Source organism: Podarcis liolepis (genome assembly GCF_965112155.1).
Source record: "Podarcis liolepis genome assembly, chromosome: 8".
NCBI classification, from domain to species: Eukaryota; Metazoa; Chordata; class Lepidosauria; order Squamata; family Lacertidae; genus Podarcis; species Podarcis liolepis.
The window spans coordinates 5,061,047-5,086,972 of NC_139560.1; the positions used below are offsets into that span (position 1 = coordinate 5,061,047).

Below are 25,926 nucleotides of genomic sequence, written 5' to 3' on the forward strand. Positions count from 1 at the left end.
AGCAGGTGAAAAAAGGGGATGTGCAGATATCCTGTGTGTGTGTCTCTTTTTCACTGTCCTCCCAAATGCATGTTTAAAGGTAAAGGTAAAGGGACCCCAGACCATTAGGTCCAGTCGTGACTGACTCTGGGGTTGCGGCGCTCATCTCACTTTATTGGCCGAGGGAGCCGGCGTACAGCTTCCAGGTCATGTGGCCAGCAGGACTAAGCTGCTTCTGGTGAACCAGAGCAGCACACGGAAACGCTGTTTACCTTCCCGCTGGGAACGCTCTGTCACAAGAGACTAGGGCCCTGTGGGACTTGACATCTTTCCACAGGGCCTGCAAAACAGAGCTGTTCCACCAGGCCTTTGGCCAGGGCACAGTCTCACTCCCTTCTTTGGTCAGTCTCACAGAACAAAGCCCAATGGTTGCCATTAATTTGATTTTGAGTTGATTTTAAAATGAATTGATTTTAGAATGCTGTGTTACTTTTATTGTTGTTAGCCGCTCTGAGCCCGGCTTCGGCTGGGCAGGGCGGGATAAAATTATTATTTATTTATTTATTTATTTATTTATTTATTTATTTATTTATGGCTACTAGCCATGATGGCTAGGCTCTGCCTCCACACTCAAAGACAGCAGCACTTCTGAAAAGCACATGTCAGGGAACTGCCATCGGTTCGGGAGGGAGAGAGGAAAAGCCAAATGGATTATAGAGAGCTTCCAAGGATCCTGGGAAGCAGCTCCTCTTTAATGGAGGAGAGTAACCACGCATCCAGTGGGGAGGAGTTGCAGGGCTCGGAGGAGGCAAGGCGGTGCCAGGACTCCTTGCCTGGGCAAAGTGGGGAGGAGAGGGGTCCTCCGTTACCCACGCCCTCCTTGCGCAGTAAGCATCCACGCAGAGAGATTGGAGGCGCAGACTGGGTGTTAAGAAATCACTTTGCTGGGGAAGGTTTAGGAACTGCCCACTCACGGATTCTGCCCGCGATTGAGTTAGCCACGGGAGAGTGGCGCTCTGGACAGATAAAGTTTATTTTGGCAGCAAAGCCAAGGCTTCACAGCCAAGCAGGGAGATAGTTGCCTGCTTGCTCTCGAGCAACCCCTTGGAAACATTAGAGCACAGGAGGGCAAGAGGACTCCTGTCCTGAGATCCTGCATGCAGGTTTCCCACAGACTTCAACCTGGCCACTGTGAGAATAGGATGTTGAGCTCGAGGAGCCAATGGCTCTTCTTCTACTTCTTTAATTTACCCACAACAAAGTTTGGTTTATATCCGAATGGATTTTGTCCAGAATTGCTGAGCTCTCCCCAAAGCTCCAAGACATATTGAGATCAAGTGTGATTTCCTCTTATTGTTTATTTCTGAGGTAGCATATGAACCATACAATGTAAAAGAAGAAGAAAAAGAAAGTTTTCTTCAGAATAAAGTAATTTATGTTGACACTATGTGTGGCTCATCCAATTCACTACTCCAGATTTATTGAGAATGATTTTTCATCTCCCTTTCTCAGTCTCTGTTGCCTCCCCTGTCAGATAGGAATAATTTCATAGTCTTCTCGTTGCAATTTCACCTCAGTGAAAACTCAAAGCAAGTTGTTGGGTTTACATGTTCTCCATCCCAAAGTATAGGGATTTTGCTTCCATTATAATGAAAAAAACCCCACCTAATTCACACTTCCCTAACCAGTAGGCAAACCGAAACACAGCAATTCTTCAGTATCTCCAAATTTGCAGTTCGGTTCTCCAACCACACTGTGTATACATAAATTAATACAATGGGGAGAATTGTGCCTAAAAATGCAGATATTAGAGATGATAACATACAAAAGCACATTATATTAGGGGAATTTCCCGTAAAAAAAAGTGTTTTTATTTATTTTTTAAAATGCTTGTATGCAGAAATGTGTTCATTAGCAGAAATCCACACGGCTGACAAATCTTAATTGGGATTTACCTTTTTAAAACAAACAAACAAACAAACAAACAAACAAACAAACAAACCAGTTTGGGCAGAACTGAATGTTAAGATGGGGAGGGGGGAGAGAAATTAAATTGACAGATTTGTTGCTCCTTCCTTAAGTAATATATGATCAGTCTGGCAAAGATCAATATTTCTTCTCACACCTCCCAGGAATAATCCTGTTCTTCCTCTTTGGTTCAATGTGAGAATGACACCCATAAAGATGGATCGGTGTTTTTTTGTCCCAGGGTGCTGTCCTATAAGATGATGAGGTTAATAATGAATAAAAAAATTTCTTCTTCTGACAGTGACTTCTCTGGAAAGGAGTCTTAAGTCCCTGGGGACGCCAAACGACACGCCAGAACTCCGCGATGGACTGTGAGTCTCTTTCCATGTGACTTGTCTTTAATGTGACTTGCCCTTCCTTTGTTTATGAGATCTTGTTTTCCTCTTATTGCCTATGTTGGTTTCTTTTTTAAAAAATACGGAGGTACCTCGGGTTAAGTAAATAATTCGATCCAGAGGTCCATACTTAACCTGAAACTGTTCTTAACCTGAAGCACCACTTTAGCTAATGGGGGCCTCCTGCTGCCGCCGCGCCGCCGGAGCCTGATTTCTGTTCTTATCCTGAAGCAAAGTTCTTAACCTGAAGCACTATTTCTAGGTTAGCGGAGTGTGTATCCTGAAGCATATGTAACCTGAAGCATATGTAACCTGAGGTACCACTGTAGTGATAATATTTTTTATTAATTTTTGATTAATAATACTCCCAATTGATACAATACCAAATCTTGCCACATCATAATACAAATAATAAAATCAATTATACATTCCGAATTATATAATTTAAGGAGACTTCCCATGTTCTGACGGCCAGGAGAATTTTTTTATTTATTTCTTGTTCCTGCTTTTCTCTCTCTTATTTATTCTCGATCTTAATCCTTTATCTTATCTTGACAGTCACTGGTATGCAACTTTCTATCGTGTTTAACAGATCTATATGTAAATTAACATGCAAAAGGAAAATTTTGTTCTTTCTGTTGTTGTCCTTCAATTATTTTCGGGGGAGGCCCCACTCAGAGAGCCCTGTTTTCCTTCCACCATCTTATCTTCCAGGACTCTGGGCTGTCTTCCAGCTTCCCTTTGTTCAGTTAAAATTAAGACACAGCGGTCTTTTAACGAACTGATATTTTCCCAATCTGAAGAATCTTTCATAAAAAACCATAGGTAAAGGTAAAGGGACGCCTGACCATTAGGTCTAGTCATGACCGACTCTGGGGTTGTGGCGCTCATCTCGCTTTATTGGCTGAGGGAACAGCTTCCGGGTCATGTGGCCAGCATGACTAAGCCACTTCTGGCGAACCAGAGCAGCACACGGAAACGCTGTTTACCTTCCTGCCAGAGTGGTACCTATTTATCTACTTGCACTTTGACGTGCTTTCGAACTGCTAGGTTGGCAGGAGCAGGGACTGAACAACGGGAGCTCACCCCGTCACGGGGATTCGAACCGCCGACCTTCTGATCGGCAAGTCCTAGGCTCTGTGGTTTAACCCGCAGCGCCACCCATGTCCCTATGTATTATTAGGGCTAATCAATCTAGGAGAAGGAGAAGTCTAATCCTAAACCTCTGCTAGCTTGTGGGATACGTTCAAGAGAAGAAAAGGCTGAGGAGTAAACCCTACACAAATCTGGAATGGAGTCCCTAAGACGGTTGGATGGTGCCTTGTACGTCTCCTTCCGGCAGCCCCAACAGACAAGCTGATGCCAAACATCTTGTTCTGCTTTCCTTTGGACCCCATCAGCCAGGCTGAGGGAGGGTCTTGCTATCTGGACATTCCAGGACCTCCAGACACACTGTCCAGGCTTGCAGCCCGGGGAGGCCACTTACTAACCCAGTGGTTTGACTTCACCCCTGGAGGCACACTCGATTGTCTCGAGACACGACGGGTGCCAGCAATACCACCACGAAAGTGGAGAGGAAACTTAGGTAACAAACAAGATGCAACATGGCCTGAATGCTATGCAATGTCATTTAATTTCGTGGGGAACGTCAGGGGATGGGGAGGCAGTGGAGAACACAAGGCATTTCTTCAGGAAGGGCATGCAGGGAGAGAGAGTGTCAGTGTAGACAACCATGATCGGCAAGTCCTAGGCTCTGTGGTTTAACCCACAGTGCCACCCACGTCCCTTGAAAGAACTTACCTCATGAGTTTTTGCCTGAACTGGGGGAGGAGGCTGGAGCATAGGGATACTGGGAAGGCGGGAACATCAAGACCACTCTGCAAAATTTGAAGGACCCCCAAAATATGAAGTCAGGGCCTGTTACATGCATAATTCTGTGACTTAGCATTTGCCGAAGCAGCTATGAGGTCTTCCAGTTGTTGTTGGCCTCCAACTCCTGCCATCTGTAGAGGGACGTTCTTAACGTTTGATGTTCTATTGTGTTTTTATATCTTTTGGAAGCTGCCCAGAATGGTTGGCACAACCCAGTCAGATGGGTGGGCTACAAATAATGAAATTATTATTATCTTTGACCGTTGGTCATGCAGCCTGGGGCTGATGGAAGACAGACTTCTGCAACATCTGGAGGGTCAAAGGTTTTCCATCTCTGCGCTAAAAACTCCTGTTTGTTTGGAGTGCAGTGTCCTTGTTAACAGGACCGGAAAACTTACTCTCCTTTTAAGAAAAAGTCATACACAACACACACCTTCCACAAACTGTTCACCTATTTCTCCTTGAACAGCCCCTGATTTAGAAGGTGTTTAGGGAATAATGGGGGAACATTTGGCATCTTGATGGCTTTTATTGTTTACGTATTTAAGTAGGGTTTTTAATTACACAGTAAAACTGTCCTGTTTTTTTTTTAAGTCATTACACATCTTTTTCTTTTCTTTCCAAAGGACACAGCGATGACATGGTCAGAAAACTTTACCAAAAGGGGAAAAGAAAGAAGAAGTTTAGAGGGGTTGTCAATATTTGTTTGTGTTGAAAATACCCTGGAATTTAATTTTATATATGCACACATTTTCCGATGCTTTGTTTGCCCTTCCAAAAAAACAAAGGGAAGCTGTGATGAATTAAGCATTTCCCAACACATTTTATGCACACATTTCACTCCTAATCAAAATGACAAAGTTGCACAAGTTTTTAGGACGCCTTCAGAATGTCAGAATTTGTAGGAGGGATTCAAACACATTCTTGGAAGCTTTCCGTTTCCTCAATTAAAGTGGAATAAAATGCTCTGTTGCCCCAACACCACAGATCTACTTTTTCAAAAAAAGAAACCTGATTGTGTGTGTGTGTGTGGTTAAGAAATTGTTGGGAAAATGCATTGAAAAATGTGGAATGAGCAAATGATTAATGGAAAGATGTATTAGCACCAGGTAAGCAAATCAGGAGGGACGTGAGTGGCCCTGTGGGTTAAACCACAGAGCCTAGGACTTGCCAATCAGAAGGTCGGCGGTTCGAATCCCCGCAACAGGGTGAGTTCCCGTTGCTCGGTCCCTGCTCCTGCCAACATAGCAGTTCAAAAGCACGACAAAGTGCAAGTAGATAAATAGGTATCGCTCTGGCGGGAACGTAAACGGTGTTTCCGTGCGCTGCTCTAGTTTGCCAGAAGCGGCTTAGTCATGCTGGCCACATGACCCGGAAGCTGTACGCCGGCTCCCTTGGCCAGTAAAGCGAGATGAGCGCCACAACCCCAGAGTCGGCCACGACTGGACCTAATAGTCAGGGGTCCCTTTACCTTTACCTTAAGCAAATCAGGATGTACACGTAGCATTCTGCTCATTGTTGTATAACCGCCCTGCAACCGAATCGGATCAAATCGGACTGGATGTAACTAGAATATCTTCTTAAGCTTTGTGCAAGAAAGTCAGGATGAATAACCAGGTCATTTGAAACCCCTTAACCTGGTTTCTCAGGGCACATTTTCTTTATCTGGGTACCTGTATTTGAGTACGTTTCCGAGCACAATTCAAAGTGTTGGTGCTGACCTTTAAAGCCCTAAATAGCCTCGGCCCAGTATACCTAAAGGAGCGTCTCCACCCCCATTGTTCTGCCTGGACACTGAGGTTCAGCACTGAGGGCCTTCTGGTGGTTCCCTCACTTACAGGGAGCCAGGCAGTATCAGGGAACTGAACAGATGAGGAGGAGACGTCCACCTCAAGAGGCATCCAGGCAGGAGGAAGATGATGATAGTAGGGAACCAGGTTCATGGTGGTGACAAACAGGACACACCTGTCAATGAGCCAGCAGGGAAGGCTCTGCAGTTGGAGGAGGGGGAGAGTGGGGAGCCGGTAGAAGAGGCAGGACTGAGAGAGGGTGGAGTGGAAGGGGAGGCCACTCAGGCAGAGGCAACGCGGGTGGCGCAGTGGGTTAAAGCACAGAGCCTAGGACTTGCTGATCAGAAGGTTGGCGGTTTGAATCTCCGTGACGGGGTGAGCTCCCGTTGCTTGGTCCCTGCTCCTGCCAACCTAGCAGTTCGAAAGCACGTCAAAGTGCAAGTAGATAAATAGGTACCACTCCAGCGGGAAGTTAAACGGCTTTTCCGTGCACTGCTCTGGTTCACCAGAAGCAGCTTAGTCATGCTGGCCACATGACCCAGAAGCTGTACGCCGGGTCCCTTGGCCAATAAAGTGAGATGAGCACCGCAACCCCAGAGTTGTCCACAACTGGACCTAACGGTCAGGGGTCCCTTTACCTTTACCTTTTAAGAAAAAATGGGACATTCCAGAATCAAATCAGAAACCGGGACAGCTTCTGTAAATTAGGGACTGTCCCTGAAAACTAGGGACACTTGGAGGATCTGTGTTATCCATATCTGGTTTCTGTGCTTCAAAGCCTAATCTTCAATTCACAGAGAGCCCTCATGTTTAGTACAAATGTAATGACTAATTACCCACATAATTTGAATATCTTTTGAGCCCAGACCACTGCGATAAACAAGGGTGCATGTGATTTCCCTTCAAAATTTTGAAGGTTTTTAGAACAAATTACCGTCAACTCTCCTCCCTCTTAATCCTCGCAGGGCCCAAGAAATCCAATGAGTTAAAATAGCCAAGGGGTTGGTTTGTGTTTAATCACCAGTGGCTAAAATATATATGTCAGACGGAAGCTTTTAAGTGTCGACATGTTTAATGGAGGGTGGGATTTTAATAATATTTCTCAGGGTTTTGTTATTCTGCTTGTACAAGCTTTATGAAAGCGATTTCCATAAATATTTTGAAATGGTGTTTGGAGTCTGTTAATATGTTAAACCCTTCAAAGTAATACCTTCCCCCGGTTTAATGTCAAAGCTGTTTGGATTTATCTAGTCACAGTGTGTTTATCAGGGCTGGTATCAGCTTCTGATTTGGAGGGCCTCATTGATTTGGCAGGGGAGGGGGGAAATGCCTGAAAATGCAGCATTTATACTTCTAATCTGGTCTATAAATTGTGCAAAGCCATGCGCCCGGGGCGAGGCAGGACAATTGTACAGGAAAACCAGCTTCCCTGAGACGGGGCTGTTTTGCATTGTGCATATATTGGCTTGTGCATATATTGGCTTCATTCTTACCCTACTCTGCCTCCAATGAGCCCAGGGGTATCTTTCATAGTTCCACACCGCTTATTTTAACCCTGCGAGGTTGGTTAGGTTGAGAGATGGCAACTGACTCCAGGTTGCTTAGGGAGCTTCGTGGCTGAGCATTTGAAGCTGGAACTGCCAAGTTGAAATCTGACATCCTGCCTTCTACATTACTTTTGTTGTAAGCGATGCACCAGAAGTTGGCCAGTCCCTTAATTCTAAGTCAGGACATGTGATGATATTTTGGCTGTGTCAACATAAGTTTAGTGTCCAGATCAAGGGACGTAATGGTACCACTCTGTTTTGCTTTGGTCAGACCACACCTGGAATGTTGTTGTTTAGTCATTTAGTCGTGTCTGACTCTTCATGACCCCATGGACCAGAGCACGCCAGGCACTCCTGTCTTCCACTGCCTCCCACAGTTTGGTCAAACTCATGTTAGTATCTTTGAGAACACTGTCCAACCATCTCGTCCTCTAACGTCCCCTTCTCCTTGTACCCTCAATGTTTCCCAACATCAGGGTCTTTTCCAGGGAGTCTTCACTTCTCATGAGGTGGTCAAAGTATTGGAGCCTCAGCTTCAGGATCTGTCCTTCCAGTGAGCACTCAGGGCTGATTTCCTTAAGAATGGAGAGGTTTGATCTTCTTGCAGTCCACAGGACTCTCAAGAGTCTCATCCTGCACCAGAATTCAAAAGCATCAATTCTTTGGCGATCAGACTTCTTGATGGTCCAGCTCTCACTTCCATACATCACTACTGGGAAAACCATAGCTTGAACTATACAGACCTTTGTTGGCAAGGTGATGTCTCTGCTTTTTAAGATGCTGTCTAGGTTTGTCATTGCTTTTCTCCCAAGAAGCAGGCGTCTTTTAATTTTGTGACTGCTGTCACCATCTGCAGTGATCATGGAGCCCAAGAAAGTAAAATCTCTCACTGCCTCCATTTCTTCCCCTTCTATTTGCCAGGAGGTGATGGGCCCAGTGGCCATGATCTTAGTTTTTTTGATGTTGAGCTTCAGACCATATTTTGCGCTCTCCTCTTTCACTCTCATAAAGGGACGTAATAGTACCACTCTGTTTTGCCTTGGTCAAACCGCATGTGGAATACTGTGTCCAATTCTGGGCATCACAATTTAAGAAGGATATTGACAAGCTGGAAACCAAGCCTGATGAGGAGCAGTTGAAGGAGTTGGGTATGTTTAGCCTGGAAAAGGGGAGACTGAGAGGAGAGATGATAAACGTCTTCACACATATAAAGGGTTGTCACATGGAAGATGAACCAAGCTTGTTTTCGCCTGCTCTGGAGGGTAAGACTTGAACCAATGGCTTCAAGTTACAAGAAAGGAGATTCCAACTCAACATCAGGAAGAACGAAATTTCTGACAATCAGAGCTGTTTGACAGTGGAACAAACTCCCTTGAAAGGTGATGGACTCTCCTCCCTTGGAGGTTTTTAAGCCGAGGTTGGATGGCTATCTGTAATGGATGCTTTAGTTGAGATTCTGGCATTGCAGTGGGTTGGACTAGATGACCCATGGGGTCCCTTCTAACTCTATGATTTTGTGATATTAAAATATGGTATACATTGATATCCTGTGAAACCAGCCTGTTCTAGCAGGGATCTCCTTGTGTTCTGAACCAAATTGATGTGGTAGAATCAGCAGATAGCAGTGGTGCCATATCCTAGGAAGATAAGAAGACCAGGAATCTGTTCAGTAAAGAGCGGCTTATAACTCTCCGATTTCAGCACCAATTGCTATTTCTGGCTGTCGTGTTGATTTCCTCTGCACCCCATCCTGTGATGTTTCTTGATCCCAAGCTGAAACCCAGGAGCCAGTTGCAGCCGTGAATCACTGTTTCTGGAGGCCAGCTAGCTCAGGTAACAGTTACATGGCAGTGGAAGTTAATGCAGTCAAAAGAGCTGCCTGTTTATCAGGTAATAATGGCTTCCCAGCTCTGAAGGCTGCATTCAGAACATGATCTCCCCATCAAGTTGTCCAATTGCTCAATAACACAGATGCCGAGTGTCTGACATTCAGCACTGCTCATTGCCTCGTCATGCTGAAGTGTCTCTGCGGCAGCCCATATTGCCGACAACTGAGGTGTCTGGATATGGATAGAAATAGCACAGTGCTGTTGCCAAATGGAAGAACTTTGGGAGCTCCCTTTGTCCCACATTACTAAGCCCAAGGCAATGCAAAGGTGGTGCAATGGCTTGATGCCAGAAAATGTTCCTGTTTCGAACCTAGCAGTTCGAAAGCACGTCAAAGTGCAAGTAGATAAATAGGTACCGCTCCGGCGGGAAGGTAAACGGCATTTCGGTGTGCTGCTCTGGTTCACCAGAAGTGGCTTAGTCATGCTGGCCACATGACCCAGAAGCTGTACGCCGGCTCCCTTGGCCAATAAAGCGAGATGAGCACCGCAACTCCAGAATCGGCCGCGACTGGACCTAATGGTCAGGGGTCCCTCTACCTTTACCTTTACCATGCCATCCAACATTTCTCCGATGAAAATAGGGACATCCTAGTTATATAGTTATATGGTTTATGTTTTTATACCGTAAACCACCTTGTGATCTTCGGATGAATGCCAGTATAGAAATGTAATGAATATTAATAATAATAATTTTGAGGTGAAATATGATGGGCTCCACCTCCCGGACAGACACAACAGTTTACATTACAGGTGCCGTGAACTACACTTTATTGTTATTTTTTCCTTTGCATTCTTAGCCATGTCTGGTTATTAACTAAAAAGCTGGAAAACATCACAAGAGGGCCAGAGGCTGTCATTTCAGGAGGTTTTTTGTGACACAACAGCAGTTAATTGCATCAAGCGTGAGCCAGGGCCACTGTATTCAGGGCCAACAGCAACAAGAAGAAGCCTGCAACGCTTGATTTATTTCATTTTATTTGTATTTTAGTAATATTTTCCAACAGGAGCCAAGGCAGGGAGCCTCTCTTTCCTGGCTGGTCTCTTCTTCGGCCTGCAGATAACCTGATCCAAATTGCTCATGGGAGGCAGACAATTAAAAGTCAGAGCCATCTGTTCCCTTAACTCTCCCCACAAGGCAGAGGGGGGGTGGAAAATGCTGCTATAAGCACTTTACCTTTAATGTCTACTTAGAGTTACATGAGAAGGAACAATGGTTAAATAAAAAGGGAGGAGGTGGCACAAAAGGAACTGAAGCAAACACCTGGCAGGCTGATGCTTTGATGGTTTTTGTAAAAATATTTCGCTAATGGGAAAGAAGGGGAGCTGTTTTAAATTTTCCCTCCATCAAATTTCTCCCTGTCTTTTGGGATTTTGAATTGCCTGGTCACCTCCTTCCCCTGAATTCGGTGAGCAAACCGTTAAGAACGGATCTCTTGGTTGTTATTGCAATTGTAATTATTGCATTGTTATTATTGATTGCATATCTGTAAGACTATTTTATTATTTTGTTGTTACCATTGTGTATTTTTAAATATTTTTTAAGCAGTTTATATACTATTTAACTGCAGTCCCCCCCCCAAAAAAAGTGGTTTATTAGGATGCCGTACAATACAAAATAAAAATCAGTTAAAACCATAAAACCAACATCAGCTGTTTATATTTATCCTGCTGCACACCAGTTTGATGATCTCAGGCTGTGAAGAAGTTTGTAAATTTGTAAAGTCCCCCCCCCCCCCTTCTAAATTTTGGACAAAGCACCAGGCATGTACAGGTTTTCCCCCAACCCCCCGCTTTTGCTCCTTTCCATTTATTTGCATCTTTTCCATACGTTTTTGGGGGGTGGGGAGAGGGAAATCCCTGCAAAAATAGAGACAACCCTTCTTGGGTTGCCATACATCTAGAATTTCCTGGACATATCCAGAATACTGCAGAAGTGTCAGGGTGGAAATCAGTACAAAGTCTGGCAGCCTTTGTTGGAAGTACAGGCATACCACAGTTTACAGATGCTTCAGGTTGCGTGTTGTTGTCTTTTAGTTACGGACCTGCCAAAACCCGGAAGTACTGGAATGGGTTACTTCTGGGTTTCGGCGGTCGCACATGTGCAGAAGTGCTAAATCACGCTATGCGCAGAAGCGCCGAATCACAACCCACTTGTGCGCAGACACACCACTGCGGGTTGCAAACGCTACGGGTTGCGAACATGCACCCCGCACGGATCACGTTCGCAACCCGAGCATCCACTGTACCGTTTCTGCCCTTTTTTGGCGACATTTCTCAAAAACGGGGGGTGGGGTAGCTTAGCAGCTTCACCAAAAAATGCTCAACAACTTTTCTGTCCAGATTTTCACTGTTTGAAATATGGCAACCCTATTTTTACCCCCAAAAAACACAAACAAAACCCCTGCACACTTTTGTACATAGATAAAACACAGCAACTGTTTGTTCAGTTGCAGCGGTGGACCAATTGCCAGATTAGCCAGAGGTGTAGCCAGCGATGAAGCCTTTGCACATCTGCAGTGATGCAAAAAAGATTTGCTTGCAGAGAGAGTTCCCAAGCAAATGAATTAGCCCCTTCCCTTGCTGTGTCAATAAGATATTCCCCCATCTATGTGTGCTTCCAATGGCCTTTGGGTGCAAGTGGTAGGACCAGGTCACATGCAATGCAGGGGGTTGGACTAGAGGACCTTTGTGGTACCTTCCAACTCTAATAATAATAATAATAATAATAATAATAATAATAATAATAATAATTTACTATTTATACCCCGCCCATCTGGCTGTGTTTCTCCAACTCTAAGATTCTATTATTCTTTGACCACATTCCCATCATCCTAGGCCACCATGGCCAATAGTTGTGCAGTGCAAAATATCTTGAGGGATACAGGTTGGGGAAAAGTGATCTACAAAAAAATGTCTTCCTCTAGTCTGGGTAAATATTTTACCCCTTCTGACCAATAAATCCATTTTGCATTTCTATCAACTGCTTCTGGTACACAAACACACCAAACAAACTTACTGTTAAACACGGGAGCAAAAGAATGCTTTAAATAATTATCGAGTAGAATGGTGGTGGTGGGATTAATTGCTGAATAAAGAAAGGAAGGAAATAAATGAAACAATATTTTTAAAAATATATAATAAAGCTGGATAGAGCTTTTAAAAACAAAACAAAAACAAAACACATGTTGAGCGGAAAGGCAAGTGCCTGTTTCGTTAAGTCCCCGTCAAGTAAGTAACAATTCCCTCATATTTCTGGAGTAACACAAATGAGCCGTTTCACATTCCTCTGTTATTAATGTGTGGGTAATGGGTGGCCGGCAGAATCCCCACAAAGCCCCATGTTCACTTGAGAACATAATATATATGTGTTGGCGTTCCGTGACAATTTATCAAGAAGTTTAATTCTGTGTCTCGCAGTTTGAAATGGGATAATGGATTTTTATCGCACGGCGTGTATTCATTAGCTTAACAATGCCAGAATTTCTTTGCTACCTCCGTCACGGCGTCACAAATGGTCACTATTAAGCTTCAGTGTAATTGTCACTGTCTCTGGATTTCACACATTTTATTTCTCTCTGGCCTTTCTCTTTGCAAGCCATGTGTACGTATATCTCTCTGCAATTTAAGATTATGCTTCATGCATCTGGCCAAGGGAACCCATTTCCATGAAAGCTTCTTCCATAATACACACACACACACACACACACACACACACACACACACTTTTATTGATTTCTTAATGTATCATTTCCAACAGTCATTTAACATAACTTCTTATACAACATTATCACTTATTCTACATTTCTTAATACTTCTCCTCATAGTCTTTCTTGCAATATTTCAAATAATCCTCCTTACAGAACTTCTTGCAGTCCTACTAGCGTAATCTGTTCATTACAGTTGCTTTTCAAATAGTTCATATATATTTACTCTAGTCTTCTAAGAATCTCTGATCCCACAAGTTTCGAATCCTTCCTGTTAATTTATGTAATTCTGCATAGTCCATTAATTTCCTCCGCCATTCTTCTTTCGTCGGTAATTCTTCTTGCTTCCATTTTTGTGGCAATTGAACATAGAGGATTCATGTAGATTTCATGGCTTATAGTTGAGACATTAGATAATTTTCCTGCTTAGTTCCGCCAACAGATCTTGACTCTCTCTCTCTCTCTCTCTCTCTCTCTCTCTCTCTCTCTCTCTCACACACACACACACACACACACTTTTGGTATATCCAAGTTTCTTATTTTTCCAATCTTAAATCCAGTTCTCTACATTTCCACAGCAACTTGTATTTTTGTTTCTAAATGAAAACTTGTCAGTGCTGTAGTGCTGATTTCTCCTAATATACACATTTGTAGATAATATACATATTTTTGCATGCAATTTCCCACAAAACAATGCATTTTGTGTGTTGTTTTATTGCACTTTCCTTTAATAGGTGTAAGCATTGTTAGTTTTGAAACTGGCATCTCAAAATTTGGGAAAGTGTGCGCTCTGGAGGATAAAACCGTGTTTCAATTTGTGCATTGCTTCAAGAAGTGCAAATAAGGTAGTTTCTCATTAAAATGCAAAGGAAATCACATTTCTCCCCATCCAATGCACACTCATTCTTAAGAAGAAGTGTGCATGCACACGGAAACTTATACCAGAACAAAATTAGGTGCCACTGGACAATTTTTTATTTATTTTTATTTTTATTTCGACTGCTTCAGACCAACACGGCTACCTACCTGAATCGTTTTCAAGAGGAAGGGCACAGAAGAAAAAACACCACTACAGTGGTGCCCCGCAAGACAAATGCCTCGCAAGATGGAAAACCCGCTAGATGAAAGGGTTTTCCGTTTTGGGGGTGCTTCGCAAAACGAATTTCCTGTGGGCTTGCTTCGCAAGACGACAATGCCTTGCGAGTTCCTGCAGGTTCCCCCCCTTTTCCTAAGCCGCTAAGCTGCTTATCAGCTGATCCGATCAGCAGATAAGCCGCTAAAAGCCGCTAATAGCGCTAATCCGCTAATCCTTCAATGGGCTTGCTTCGCAAGACGAAAAAACCGCTAGACGAAGAGAATCACAGAACGGATTCTTTTCGTCTTGCGAGGCACCACTGTATATTGTAGTGTGATTTGTAACGGGAGCGTTCTCGACAATTGCAGTTTTGCAGTGTGTTATGTGTTGCGTATACACTTCCCCTAAGCAAGGTCTTCCAGATTTCACACGCAGGACAGACACCTTCTATGTATTTGTCTACTGTTCCCTTTCAGATTCATCTGCTCATCCTATCATGCCTCCAAGGGAAATTCCCCATCACAGAGTCTCTGTGTACAAACATCTAAGGAGACCACTTCCTCTGTTTCTTTTTTTGTCCTGGGAATGCATACCAAAGGCATCAATACCTTTGTTGCAAAAGAGAAACAAGTCAGGAATATGTTTGTCCCAAGGTGGTAACATTCATGTAGTTTCCAGCCCAAGGTACTTTGCTGCCCGAGGCAAAGTGTAAGACAGCGCATTCAAGCTCCCCAATTCCACCTACAGAAGCTGATGCGACTGATAATTGAATCTTGCTTTTGACACTGGCTGATGGGAAGCAGTAGTCTAGGTTAGGGAGCCGATGGCGGGCTGAAGAGCTGAAGACAGTTTTCTGCAGTAAAATCATAAAGGTAAAGGTAAGGGGACCCCTGACAGTTAAGTTCAGTCACAAACGACTCTGGGGTTGTGGCGCATATCTCGCTTTACAGGCCGAGGGAGCCGGCGTTTGTACGCTCCGCAGACAGTTTTTCCAGGTCATGTGGCCAGCATGACTAAGCCGCTTCTGGTGAAACTAGATGTCAGGGGTACAGGGACAGAGGCACAGGGAAGGGAGGAAATGGAGAGCGATGGAGAGGAATCCCAGGACAGCGAGGAAGAGGATAGCAATGACGCAAGGGATTCCATGAGTCTCTCCAGCGAATCAGAGGATTCCCAGAAGGGGGCGCCTGTGGTAAGGGCAAAGGGAGCCCCAGGGGGAAAGTGTCAGGAGCGGGGGGCCAGCAGGGGACCCCAAAGCGGCAGCTGGGAATCAGGGCCAGCCTCCCCACCAGAGTGCAGCGAGGGAGGGGGAGGTTCCAGTGTGTCAGAGGGAGCAGCTCCGGCGACAGAGAAAGGGGAGGGATCAGAGCAAGCCGTTCTCCCGGAAGAGGAGGAGGGCAGTGAAGGGAGTAGCATAACTGTCAAAAGGAAGGTCAGAGGTTGGGCGCGCGCGCCAAGTTCAAATGAGGAGGCGCGCGGAAGAACAGGGAGCCTGGAGGAGGAGGGGCCAGGTCCCAAAGCCCGCAGGAGGGGGGAAGAGCAGTCTGGAGATTCCGCTTCAGGAGAATCCAGGAGGGGAGGAGCCCCGGCGGGCAGAAAGACCCTGCGGAAAAGGAAAGAGAGAAAAAGGTGGGGCAGCGTTACCTTATTAAACTGGTGTAGGGGAGGGACCGATTCAGAGGGGACTTCTAACATCTAAGGCTAAGACACGCGGTCCTGCACGCCTCGGTTGTGGAACCAATAATGAACTGCAATAAACATCCTTGTATATAAGAAGAACTTGGCGTTGGTCTTTTGTGAGCTGAGACCTGAGGCAGCCCTGACACTAGAGCAGCGCACAGAAACGCTGTTTACCTTCCCGCCAGAGCGGTACCTATTTATCTACTTGCACTTTTGAGGTGCTTTCAAACTGCTAGGTTTGCAGGAGCAGGGACTGAGCAACGGGAGCTCACCTCGTCGCAGGGATTCAAACCGCCGACTTTTTGATTGGCAAGCCCTAGGCTCTGTGGTTTAGACCACAGCACCACCCACGTCTCTCACGGTAAAATCATAATATCATCCAAATACATTGATAATCCAAACACATACAATATATAAAAGACTAGATAGCCACCATTGAATAAATCAGACAACTTTAGATTTAGCTTTAAAGATCTCGGCTAAGTACCCCGAAACAATCTTGCTAGTTTGGGGAGTATTAGCCCTCAACAAATATTGGATTACTGACTCTTTGCAAATCGTAAGGGAGTCACTAGGAGATCTCTGCGATGGGTGTCGAGAAGAGAGCAATCCAAAATTATGTGATGTATTGTATCTGGTGTTTTCTTATTACAGGAACAGAATCTGTTCTGGAAGGGGGTGTTTTCGAAACCTTCCAAACAGTATAGATGAGGGGAATGCATTTAGACGAGCTAGCATAAAAGCTCTGTGATGCGACGGAGTATCTAAATTATAAAAGTAATTAGGCATTACTCCTAAGTAAGAAGATGAACATACAAAAGGTTGGGAGGGGTAGAATTTTTGGATTTCACAATCTAGCAGTCTCTGCTTGATGAGAGAGAAGATCTGTGACTCATCCAATAGAAGAAGGGAATCTGCATTGCAATCCCTGTTTGCCTGAGTTTGAGGGTAATATCTGAAAACAGCTGACTAGTTCTAGTGGTACAGGACCTGTCATGCGGCGTACAGCTCTACCCTACAGTGGAAGGGAGTGCCCTGGAGACTCAGAAGGAACAGCTGCATCTAATACCAGCTGTTTTCTACCTGAGCTCCTACCTGTAGCGCCCGTGGAACAGGGCCCTTTAGGGTGCAACAAGGGCATGCCTTCCAACGTGTCGGGAGGGCAAATCAGGACACCCACAACCATACACCATCCTGCCCACAATAATAATAATAATTTATTATTTATACCCCAGCCACTCTGGGCAGCTTCCAACAGAGTATTAAAATACAATAGTCTATTAAACATTAAAAGCTTCCCTAAATAGGGCTGCCCTCAGATGTCTTCTAAAAGTCTGGTAGTTGTTCTTCTCTTTGACATCTGGTGGGAGGGTATTCCACAGGGCGGGCCCCACCACCGAGAAGGCCCTCTGCCTGGTTCCCTGTAACTTGGCTTCTCGCAGCGAGGGAGCCACCAGAAGGCCCTCGGCGCAGGACCTCAATATCTGGGCAGAACCACTGCCATTTGTCTCCCCCCTCTCTTCCCAAACCACTTGCTCTCCTTGTTTCCACCTTTACCCACTGCTGCCTCCTTCTTCTCCTTCTCCTCCTCCTCCTCATCCGTGGCCTCCCAGAGGTCTTTGACAATCTCCAAAAGGCCTTTCTGGAAGGTGGCCATGAAAAGTTTGCACCAGAGAGGAGATGCTTTGGCATCCCCTTTGGATGATTGCTAAAGAGATCCCGGAAGATGCTCTGGCGCTCATCAGCAGGGTTGGGCCTGACCCTGCTGACTCGTGCCAGGGTGCCAGTCTAAAATGGGACATTCTGGGATCCAAACAGAAGCCAGGATTGGCTTCTGTGATCCATGATGTCCTGCATAAAATGTAACAGCTGCAGTCTATGCAAGGGGGTCCCCGTTGGTCCTTCAGAAAGACCACCACCTTTATTGTGGCACAAGCTTTTGTGGGGCATAATATTAGAGGTGCCACAAGACTCTTGGGTGCTATTGCTATAGTTGTTGCTCCAAAAACAAATCTAATCATCTATCTATTCCCTCTGCATTCAGAACACTTTGCATCCTCCGAGGGGAGTGAGGAGCTGGATTTAGGTCTTCTGTTCAACATGCCAGATATTTAACCTGACACGGCTTGCTCTAAATTCCCAAGAATTCATTAGAGAGGGAGAACGTCAGATGAGAATCCAACTTGACCTTGCATTTCCCAGCTCTCTGCTCTCCCTCTCCCCCCACTTTCTTGCTTCCAGACTTCAAAGTCACCATTTGGCAGCTTGCAGGCCCTCTAACTATCAGAAGGAGGGAGAATATGTTGGACATATTGCTGCTATCTCTTTCCTCCTTATTTTTATCCATGACACAAGAATTACCCTGCCTAAGGAACTATTGCCGCCGTTCCATTATCCTCCCCTCACCCCCACCTCCAAATATTCCCTTCCAACTTTCTGGGCTTGAGATCCATCAAGTTCCAAACCCCATTCTTGAATACAACCTTGTTTTATTTTTATTTTAAAATGTGCTTTTGGAGGGAATATTGTGGCAAGGTTGTCCTCAAAGGTGAAAGGGGACTCTTCCAAAACAAAATGGGTGGAACGCAGGAGGCGACAGCTGCAAGGACTGAGCCACAAATCTACATTCCCACATTGGCAGCCAGCAAGCACCCTTGTTCTTTCCGCCATCCATCTCTGTCACACTCTCTGCTGTAATCTGCACCCAAGCAGATAGCTCAGTTGATTAGAGCACGAGGTTGCAGGTTCAATCCCCGTTTGGGACAGCTGCATATTCCTGCATTGCAGGGGATTGGACTAGATCAGCCTTTCTCAACCTGTGGGTCCCCAGATGTTGTTGGACCACAACTCCCATCACCCCTAGCTAGCAAGGACAGAGCTCAGGGATGATGGGAGTTGTAGTCCAACAACATCTGGGAACCCACAGGTTGAGAACCGCTGGACTAGATGATTGTAAGGGTCCCTTCCAACTCTACAACTCTATGATTCTATGATATATGCACTCAAGCACACATCTCCCCTGACCCTCGTCCCTGCTCCATCTTTGGCCTCCATCACAGAAACAGCGAGTGGGATGGTGGCCACCAAACAGCATCACCTGGGCACTTTCACTGGCTTCTGCCAGGCAACTTTATCCCTGACTTCAGCTTGCCAACTGACGCTGGCTTCCTTCCATGAAAATCCACTGGTTCATCCATTCATCCACCATTCACCTCGCCCACATTTGATACCTCCCACTCTCCATTGACATCTGGTGGCCGGGCATTCCACAGGGTGGGCACCGCTACCGAGAAGGCCCTCTGCCGTGTTCCCTGTAGCTTTGCTTGTCGCAGTGAGGGAACCGCCAGAAGGCCCTCGGCACTAGACCTCAGTGTCCGGGCAGAACGATGGGGCTGGAGATGCTCCTTCAGGTATACTGGGTCGAGGCATTATCACAGTTCAAGGAAAACAACCAAGCAAAACTCGAGGAAAGTATGGGGCGCAGCTGGTGAAGGACTTAGCCTGAGGAGAGGTCCTGAGGTCCAGATAGAAATGGCCTGAGGTTCCCACAGGCCAGAGGTTATCTACTCCAATCTGAACATAAAGGATTAAAATGGGTGTTTGCAATATGAGTTGTATCCAGAGTAGACCCATATGGTTAACAGACCAAGACTGAGGAGGACGGAGTTGACAGGCAGTGCCGTTCACCTTGACAGGTTGGCTAAGTACAGACTCAGATGGTGGGGCAGTGCTTCATTTGTCCTAATGGACCAGCCGCCAATGCATGGCGGTCTCCAGATGTTCTCACACTACAGCTCCCATTAGCCCCAACCAGCATGGTCAGGGATGATCAGAGTTGTAGTCTGGAAACATCTGAAGGACAGCAGATCAGGTGTCCCTGAAGTAGAGAGCAAAGCTGAGCAGTCCCACATAGGCCCAGTTCCCATTGTGTGTTGCCTCCTTGTCAATGATAAATAACTATTAATTGAGTTCTCCGGCTTTTGTTTGCATTTGAATGCAGTATTCTTCAGAGCTGGGAATTTGGGAAAGCTGTGCCAAATCAATGTGATTTATTCAAGCCCTCCCCTCCCTCTCCTTCAGCTGGAGGAAGAGAGCTTTAATTCAGGTGAGGTTTGGATGGCAATTTTTCAGCACTAACAGGTGTCCGAGGGAAGTGGAACGTGCGGTTTTGTGCCTGAGAAATCCCTTTTGTGGAATTAGGGGATGTGCACAAATTCCCCTGATGAAACATGTTTGTCTCTTTACAAGGTACATTCAGCTTCCTTTGAAATGTCTGTCATCTTTGCAGTTTTGCCATTAAAAAAAACAACTTGCAATTTTTCATTTTATTTGTTTGTTTTGCATAGCGTGCTGATTCCGTTATAAACTCTCTGGCAGAGACTTAAGCCATGTGGTGATGGGGTCTTTAGGAAAGGGGTAATATAGACCTGGAAAGGGTGTCAGGCAAGATGACCGAGAGAAATATCTCTAGAAGGAAAACATCTATATGGATGTTTTTCCTTTCCTTTTCAAGGAGGGATTGAGTAAAAGACAGAAATCATAAAATAATTGAAGTGCTGCAGATAATTTGGAGATATTTTCCTTTCCCTCTCATAGTACTAGAAGCATCCAACAAAGATGTTGGAAGATTCAGAACAGGAAAGAACAAACACTTATTCACACACCTAAGAGCAATGGAATTGGCTTTCACAAAACATGGCATTTTTAAAAAGAATTTGAGAGGGGGGGGGAGGAATAGTTTGCCCAAAAAGGAACATTGAATTCCTGCATTGCAGGGGGTTGGGCTACTGTAGATGACTCTTGCGTTCCTTTCCAGAGGTACTTTGCTCCCAGTACGTTTCCAAGCACAATTCAAAGTGTTGGTGCTGACCTTTAAAGCCCTAAACGGCCTCGGTCCTGTATACCTGAAGGAGCGTCTCCACCCCCATCGTTCAGCCAGGACACCGAGATCCAGCACCGAGGGCCTTCTGGCGGTTCCCTCATTGCAAGAAGTGAGGTTACAGGGAACCAGACAGAGGGCCTTCTTGGTAGTGGCACCTGCCCTATGGAATGCTCTTCCAGCAGCTGTCAAGGCAATAAACAACTATTTTACTTTTAGAAGACAACTGAAGGCGGCCCTGTTTAGGGAAGTTTTTAATGTCTGATGCTGTATTGTTTTTAATATTTGGTTGGAAGCCGCCCAGAGTGGCTGGGGAAATCCAGCCAGATGGGCAGGGTATAAATAATAAATTATTATCATTATTACAGTGGTACCTCGGGTTAAGAACTCAATTTGTTCTGGAGGTCCGTTCTTAACCTGAAACTGTTCATGACCTGAAGCACCACTTTAGCTAATGGGGCCTCCCGCTGCTGTCACTGCCACACGATTTCTGTTCTCATCCTGAAGCAAAGTTCTTAACTCAAGGTACTATTTCTGGGTTAACGGAGTCTGTAACCTGAAGTGTATGTAACCAGAGGTACCACTGTGTTCAGTTGGAAGCCGCCCAGAGTGGCTGGGGAAACCCAGCCAGATGGGCAGTGTATAAATAATAAATTGTTATTATTATTATTATTAGTAGTAGTAGTAGTAGTAGTAGTAGTAGTAGTAGTATTTGCAAGAGCTCTGCAGGAATTGGGCTTGCACACAGCTCCTCATCATGATCGAACTACCCTTAAACTATTTAAAATCACTGAATCCTTCCTTTTCCAAGTTGCCACCAATGAGGGCTCTGATATATTGGGGTTGGAAAGTTAACGCATGCCTCTCCTTGAGCATCTAACACACATCCGATGCCTCCTTTAGATCCGTCCAGAGTCTTGCGGCAGGCACCCTGAAATAAGACCTCAGTCACCGCAGACCATCAAAGAGGTTAAAGGAAGAACTACAGGCAGGGGACCACCCTTAGGGATGAGGTTGCTAAGGGACAGAGAAACAGGACAGAGAACGTGCTCCTGCACTTTCGGCTGTCTTTGTTCACCGACAATGGGGGATTATAAATAGCAGATATTAGAAACACTGTCCTGCAGGAACCATGAATAATTAGACAGCTGATGTACAAGTTCGGGTAGAGGGCAGAGAGATAAAGCCAACTCGTAAATGAGTTTGTGTGGAGAACGGGGAGCTGTGTTCAGCAAGCTTCTCTCACGAAAATGGCAGGAATTAGAAAATGAATGTGCTTAACAATGCAATCTTTCGGGGCCTACTGGGACTGGTAGGGTGGCAGGCATGGGGACCAACAGTAGGGGGAGCCAGAGGCTTTCTGTAGCTCTGTGGCAAAGCATCTGCCTTGCAAGCCGAAGGTCCCAGGTTCAATCCCCAGGGTCTCTGGATAGGGTTGGGAGAGATGCCTGCCTGAAATCTCTTCTCATGAGGTGGCCAAAGTTTTGGAGCCTCAGCTTCAGGATCTGTCCTTCCAGTGAGCAAAGTAAATTACAAAAATCATAGAACAGTAGCGGGGGGGGGGGGCTTTAAAATAATTTTAAAATAACTATTTAAAACATTCAAAAACAATTAAATTCAACTATCAGCTAAAAACCAATGGCACATGGCAACAGTCTACATATATATATATGTTCTGTATATATATATATATTCCTGTACCCGTGAAAATCTACGAAAGCAAATATCTCACCTCTACGGGGAGGAAACCTTCCAGCTGACAAGAACCTACGAGAAACTAGTCGAAACGTCGCCTAGACACCCCAACTCTTACACGGGAAGACACCCGAAGACACCAAAACCTGCATTCCTGTACCCGTGAAAATCTACGAAAGCAAATATCTCACCTCTACGGGGAGGAAACCTTCCAGCTGACAAGAACCTACGAGAAACTAGTCGAAACGTCGCCTAGACACCCCAACTCTTACACGGGAAGACACCCGAAGACACCAAAACCTGCATTCCTGTACCCGTGAAAATCTACGAAAGCAAATATCTCACCTCTACGGGGAGGAAACCTTCCAGCTGACAAGAACCTACGAGAAACTAGTCGAAACGTCGCCTAGACACCCCAACTCTTACACGGGAAGACACCCGAAGACACCAAAACCTGCATTCCTGTACCCGTGAAAATCTACGAAAGCAAATATCTCACCTCTACGGGGAGGAAACCTTCCAGCTGACAAGAACCTACGAGAAACTAGTCGAAACGTCGCCTAGACACCCCAACTCTTACACGGGAAGACACCCGAAGACACCAAAACCTGCATTCCTGTACCCGTGAAAATCTACGAAAGCAAATATCTCACCTCTACGGGGAGGAAACCTTCCAGCTGACAAGAACCTACGAGAAACTAGTCGAAACGTCGCCTAGACACCCCAACTCTTACACGGGAAGACACCCGAAGACACCAAAACCTGCATTCCTGTACCCGTGAAAATCTACGAAAGCAAATATCTCACCTCTACGGGGAGGAAACCTTCCAGCTGACAAGAACCTACGAGAAACTAGTCGAAACGTCGCCTAGACACCCCAACTCTTACACGGGAAGACACCCGAAGACACCAAAACCTGCATTCCTGTACCCGTGAAAATCTACGAAAGCAAATATCTCACCTCTACGGGGAGGAAACCTTCCAGCTGACAAGAACCTACGAGAAACTAGTCGAAACGTCGCCTAGACACCCCAACTCTTACACGGGAAGACACCCGAAGACACCAAAACCTGCATTCCTGTACCCGTGAAAATCTACGAAAGCATATATATATATATATATACACACACACACACACACACACACACACACACACACACAATAAAGGGACCCCTGACCATTAGGTCCAGTCATGACCAACTCTGGGGTTGCGGCGCTCATCTCGCTTTATTGGCCGAGGGAGCCAGCGTACAGCATGTGGCCAGCATGACTAAGCCACTTCTGGCAAACCAGAGCAGTGCATGGAAACGCTGTTTACCTTCCCACCAGAGTGGTACCTATTTATCTACTTGCACTCTGACATGCTTTCAAACTGCTAGGTTGGCAGGAGCAGGGACCGAGCAACGGGAGCTCACCCCATCGTGGAGATTCGAACCGCCGACCTTCTGATCAGCAAGCCCTAGGCTCTTTGTTTTAACCCACAGCGCACCCGCGTCCCTATGCGTAGGTTTGTCTAAACAGTAATGGAGGAGTAAAGAAGGTACATTTTGGACTCTGCAGAGACCACCAACCCCTTTCCCAGGTCTCTGGATATATTTCTGGCCAAACCTAGTTGCTGAAAATTCATACATTTCTGCTTTCGGTGAGTCAATCAAATGTTTCCAAGCACTCGGCTTGCGAGTACCTCTTGTGGAGTCTTTCAATGGGAGAATGACTGGGTGAGTAAGCTGCAGTGCAGACTAAGCTAATTCTGCTTTGGTGAGCTATCTGTGCCTTGGAGTGAAGATATAGGATGCACAGCTCAGGCAGTTGAGGAAAGGTTTGCAACACGCAAATGGGACTTGGATCTTGACGGTGAAAATGATACCCAGATAAATGTCCTCAATAGAGGTGACTGACAGTCAGGAAGGCAGAAAATATTCACAATGTGAACCATTGTGCAGGCCTCCAAGCTTTGAGCTGTCCTAACTAGTGAAATGAAGAAATGGAGGCATGAGAGATTTTACTTTCTTGGGCTCCATGATCACTGCAGATGGTAACAGCAGTCACAAAATTAAAAAACGCCTGCTTCTTGGGAGAAAAGCAATGACAAACCTAGAGAGCATCTTAAAAAACAGACATCACCTTGCCAACAAAGGTCCAAATAGGTAAAGCTATGGTTTTCCCAGTAGTGATGTATGAAAGTGAGAGCTGGACTATAAAGAAGGCTGATCGCCAAAGAATTGCTGCTTTTGAATTCATGGACTGCAAGAAGATCAAACCTCTCCATTCTTAAGGAAATCAGCCCTGAGTGCTCACTGGAAGGACAGATCCTGAAGCTGAGGCTCCAATACTTTGGCCACCTCATGAGAAGAGAAGACTCCCTGGGAAACACCCTGATGTTGGGAAAGATGGAGGGCACAAGGAGAAGGGGACGACAGAGGATGAGATGGTGGGACAGTGTTCTCGAAGCTACCAGCATGAGTTTGAAGACAGGAGGAAGACAGGAGGGCCTGGCGTGTTCTTGTCCATGAAGAGTCAGACACGACTAAATGACTAAACAACAAGAACAACAACTAGTGAAGTTGGGAGTCAAAGTTCAGGCCTCTTACATGTGATTTCCGCATTTGATCTCTAGCCCCTTAAACGCTGAGGGGTTCTACTCCTCTGATTTTAACGCTTCTGTTTCTCCTGCTGGATTTCACCCCTTCCTCTTCCACTGCTACGCGGAAATCCATTTGCGTCCTCCAGATTCTCGGTGGCAGATTCCAATGGGAGATGGAATATCCATTAGCACCGATGAGAAGATTTCATCAAGCGATTGCCCGGTGCTGAGGAAATAGCAGCTCAATTCTTTAATAGAATTGGATTCCCCACTGACTCCCCTGCAAAATGCATTATTTTCCCCAAGTTATGTGCCCTTGCATAACCTGTTCTGGAGGGAGTAAAGCTGATTTTAATCAATTTTCAGAATATGTAAAGCCTCCCTCCTGAGGATGATTTTAATAATTTACCGTGCACTCTTTAATCTCTTTCTCAGGTCAACATGGGGCTTTGTTTTCTTTTAATCAAACATTTGAATATTGCTGTCTCCTTGATTCCTGGTTCTGGGCTTCTTGAAGCCAGTGGGAAATTCTAACGCCCCTGCCTGTGTCCTGTAAACATATTAATTTAATTGATTTAAAGTTAAGCGCAACATAGGAAGCTTCCTTACACTGAGTGACACCAGATCCACTGGTTCTCCAGGGTCTCTGGCAGGGATCCTTTTCCCAGCCGTACCTGGAGATTCCGGGGATTGAACCTGGAATATTCTGCATGAAGAGTAGATGCTTTACCACTGAGCTATAACCCTTCTCCAAACTGGAAGATGAAAGATGGAACAGGAGAGTATGCCATTTGGACATGAACTGGGCATCAGAATACAGCTTGCTGTTTCTATTTTTTTTTTTTTCAAATTCTTTTTATTTTTATTCC

General features: G+C 45.4%; 1 protein-coding gene across 1 annotated transcript in view; it reads left to right on the top strand.

The window, feature by feature from the left end:
• TSNARE1 (t-SNARE domain containing 1) overlaps window positions 1-25,926 on the top strand; it is a 401,022-nt gene that overhangs the window by 166,085 nt on the left and 209,011 nt on the right. Inside the window, exon 4 of the mRNA XM_083517030.1 lies at window positions 2,249-2,318. Coding sequence (XP_083373156.1) covers window positions 2,249-2,318 — 70 coding nt within the window. The remainder of the gene's footprint in view (window positions 1-2,248; window positions 2,319-25,926) is intronic.